Source organism: Eupeodes corollae, chromosome 2 (assembly GCF_945859685.1).
Source record: "Eupeodes corollae chromosome 2, idEupCoro1.1, whole genome shotgun sequence".
NCBI classification, from domain to species: Eukaryota; Metazoa; Arthropoda; class Insecta; order Diptera; family Syrphidae; genus Eupeodes; species Eupeodes corollae.
Genome location: NC_079148.1, coordinates 115878746 through 115881705, shown reverse-complemented (window position 1 = coordinate 115881705; position 2960 = coordinate 115878746). Strand labels below are relative to the sequence as shown.

General features: G+C 33.1%; 1 protein-coding gene across 1 annotated transcript; it reads left to right on the top strand.

Annotated features, from left to right (window-relative positions):
- Positions 1 to 474: 474 nt before the first annotated feature.
- Positions 475 to 1570, top strand: LOC129948096 (uncharacterized). Its single transcript, XM_056058927.1, has one exon. The coding sequence runs from the start codon at positions 523 to 525 to the stop codon at positions 1420 to 1422; it is 900 nt and encodes a 299-aa protein (XP_055914902.1). The 5' UTR covers positions 475 to 522; the 3' UTR covers positions 1423 to 1570.
- The last annotated feature ends 1390 nt before the right edge of the window (positions 1571 to 2960 follow it).

Below are 2960 nucleotides of genomic sequence, written 5' to 3'. Positions count from 1 at the left end.
AGTAGTAATAGTAAAATGGTTTTTGTTTCCAACTTAATATCTAGAAGTTAACATTTTCAAATAAGATTTTAAGTTTCTTTTGAAGTTAAAAATGCAACACTTACGACATTGACAAACGTGGTCTGTCGGGTAGTTGAATTTACGTACATATTATTACTATTATTAGTTTCAAATCAAAATTTGGTGATAATTGTAAGAACATTTTTTACTGGTTATATTCTCTCGCCAGTTCATTATGAAATAGGAAGGCTACAGTTATAAAATTCACAAGTCCTTCAAAACTGGTGCTCCATTGAGCACCTGGATTATTTCCGCTTCTTCCCTAAATTCCTTTAAACCCGGACATCTGCCCAAAAAGTGCTGGATGTTTTCTTCCTCCCTTAAGTTGCACAATACCTAATGATGAATCGTTGGCCAAATCAGTCGTCGCCTGTATACGCTGTGACTAAGTTCATTGTTCTATCGACGGTGTTTTTTTTTTTTGTTTCTTTTCTTCTAAAGTTCATAGTTCTATTTCTCAAAATGTCTAAAACTTGTTCTAAATGCAATGACAAACTTAAAAGATCTGACATGGTTGTTTGCAGGTCAATTTGTGGTCAATATTTTCATAAGGATTGTGTTGGAATTACCGTGGAAGAATCAAATATTTTATCAAAATCAAAAAATCTTTCATGGCAATGTAACACTTGTTCTCATTTAAATTTCTCAACCTTTTTAAACCGCTTTACGGATCTTTCAAATTGTATCAGTGATTTAAAAAGAGAAATTAGTTCTATGCGTGATATTCTCTCCCATATCGGTGGTGAATCAGTAAATGTTCCCCTCGAACTCAATAAATCAAACACCAATGATTTACTTAAAAGCTCTGCGGAGGTACTTGTAAACGATCTCTTGGAACCAAATGATGCATCATACTCTGGTGCCGCGAATCAAAATACCACTGAAAACCAGCTTCAAACTGTGAATCAAATACATTCCTCCGGTTCTGAATATGATCCCTCCTTATTAAGTAATAACAACAACTCTGACTTAAATGTAAACAAAGTCAACAAAAAAAATCGTTCTCGTCGTCCCATCTCAAGTGTTTATGGAACAAACATTAACTCAGATCTAAATGTTGTGCCTGATAACAAATGGTTGCATATTTCCAGATTTGTGAGTAATACAGACCCAGAATCAATTATAAATCACATATCCAAGAACACTGATATCCCCTCTTATAAGTTTAAATGTTTTAAATTAACAAAGAAAGATGCTGTTCTAAGTGAATTATCTTTTGTAAACTTTAAATTATGTGTTCCTGCAAACAATCTCGATGCTGTAATGAACCCATCTGCCTGGCCTGAATATGTGCGAGTTAAAATGTTCATTCCATCGCCAAAAAACGAAGAACATCGACAAAACAAAATCGCAACAATATAATTATTGCTAACACGCCTCCAGCCGATCAATTCTCCTTCCCTTCACCTAAAAGTGACACCTCTCAATTTTTAATTTTCTACCACAACGTTGGTGGATTAAGAACAAAAATGAACAATATTCTTCTCTTATCCTCATCACAACAATTCGATATTTTTGCACTCACTGTAACATGGCTCTCTGAGAACCATTACAATGCAGAAATGTTTGACAACCAGCTGTTTAACGTTTTTCGCAAAGATCGATGTCAACATACAACTGGGTTGAACAGGGGGGGTGGGGTATTGCTTGCCATTCGTTCATCTCTCTTGTGTATGCTTTTGGATTTGCCATCTTCAACTATCGAAAATAATTCTGCATTAGACATAGACCAGCTGATTGTACGAGTAACCGCCGATAATATGCATGATGTTTATGTTATTATTAGTTATATTCCACCAAAAAGTTCATTTGAATTGTATAAAACTCATATCGACAATTGCTCTTTTATTATTAATAATCTTAAAGAAAATCGGCATATTATAATTCTAGGTGATTTTAATTTACCAAATATAAACTGGCTGTTAGATTCTGATGAAAATTGTTTAATTCCATTTAATGTTACTAGTGAGTGTGAAAGTGTGGTTGTTGATACTCTAGCTGAACTTGGACTCAAACAGATAAATAATTTTCGTAATAAATTGAATCGCTTTCTTGATCTTGTTTTTATAGATAACGAATTTAGTGTGAGTATCGACAGTCCCATGCCACCGCCTGTACCAAATTCTGAACATCATTTAGCGCTCTGTATGAGCTTTACATTTTATAAATATTTAAAACAAACTTCCGTTGTTAACAAACAATACAATTTCAATAAATGTAATTTTAATGAGATTTCTAATTTTATTAGTAGAATCGACTGGGTGCCTGTTTTAAATAACTTAAAATTAGTTACAGCTTTTGATAAATTTAACTATTTAATTAAAGAGGCAATAGATTTGCATACTCCTAAATCTCTCCGGCAATCATCATCTAAACCATATTGGTATAATACAAAATTGATTAATATTAATAACAGAAAAAACAAAGCTTTTAAGTTGTATCGTCAATCCAATAATAATTGCTTGCTTTATGATAGGTATCTTCAGTTACAGAGGCAGTTCGACTTTCTTAACAAGTTCCTTTATAATCAATACGTTCTTAGTATGGAAACAAAACTAAAAAAAAATAGCAAATGTTTTTGGATGTTTATTAATAATAAAAAACGTTCTACCGGCATTCCAAATTCAATTCATTATTTAGGTGAAACGTCAAGTGATACCTCAAGAATTTGTAATCTCTTTGCCAATTTTTTTCGTTCAGTATTCAAGCCACCTGACAGTGGGAATGCACCTGATGTCAACATTTCACACGAAATAATAAACATTGGTGACCTACAGGTACGCACAAGTGAAGTTGAGGAAGAATTGAAAAAATTAAACGAAGATAAGCAACCTGGATTTGACGGTATCGCTCCCGTCGTTTTAAAAAAATGTGCATCTGTATTGGCAATCCCTCTTCAA

Coding starts and splice junctions, on each gene's coding strand:
- LOC129948096 (XM_056058927.1), top strand. CDS start 523: ATGTCTAAAACTTGTTCTAAATGCAATGACAAACTTAAAAGATCTGAC.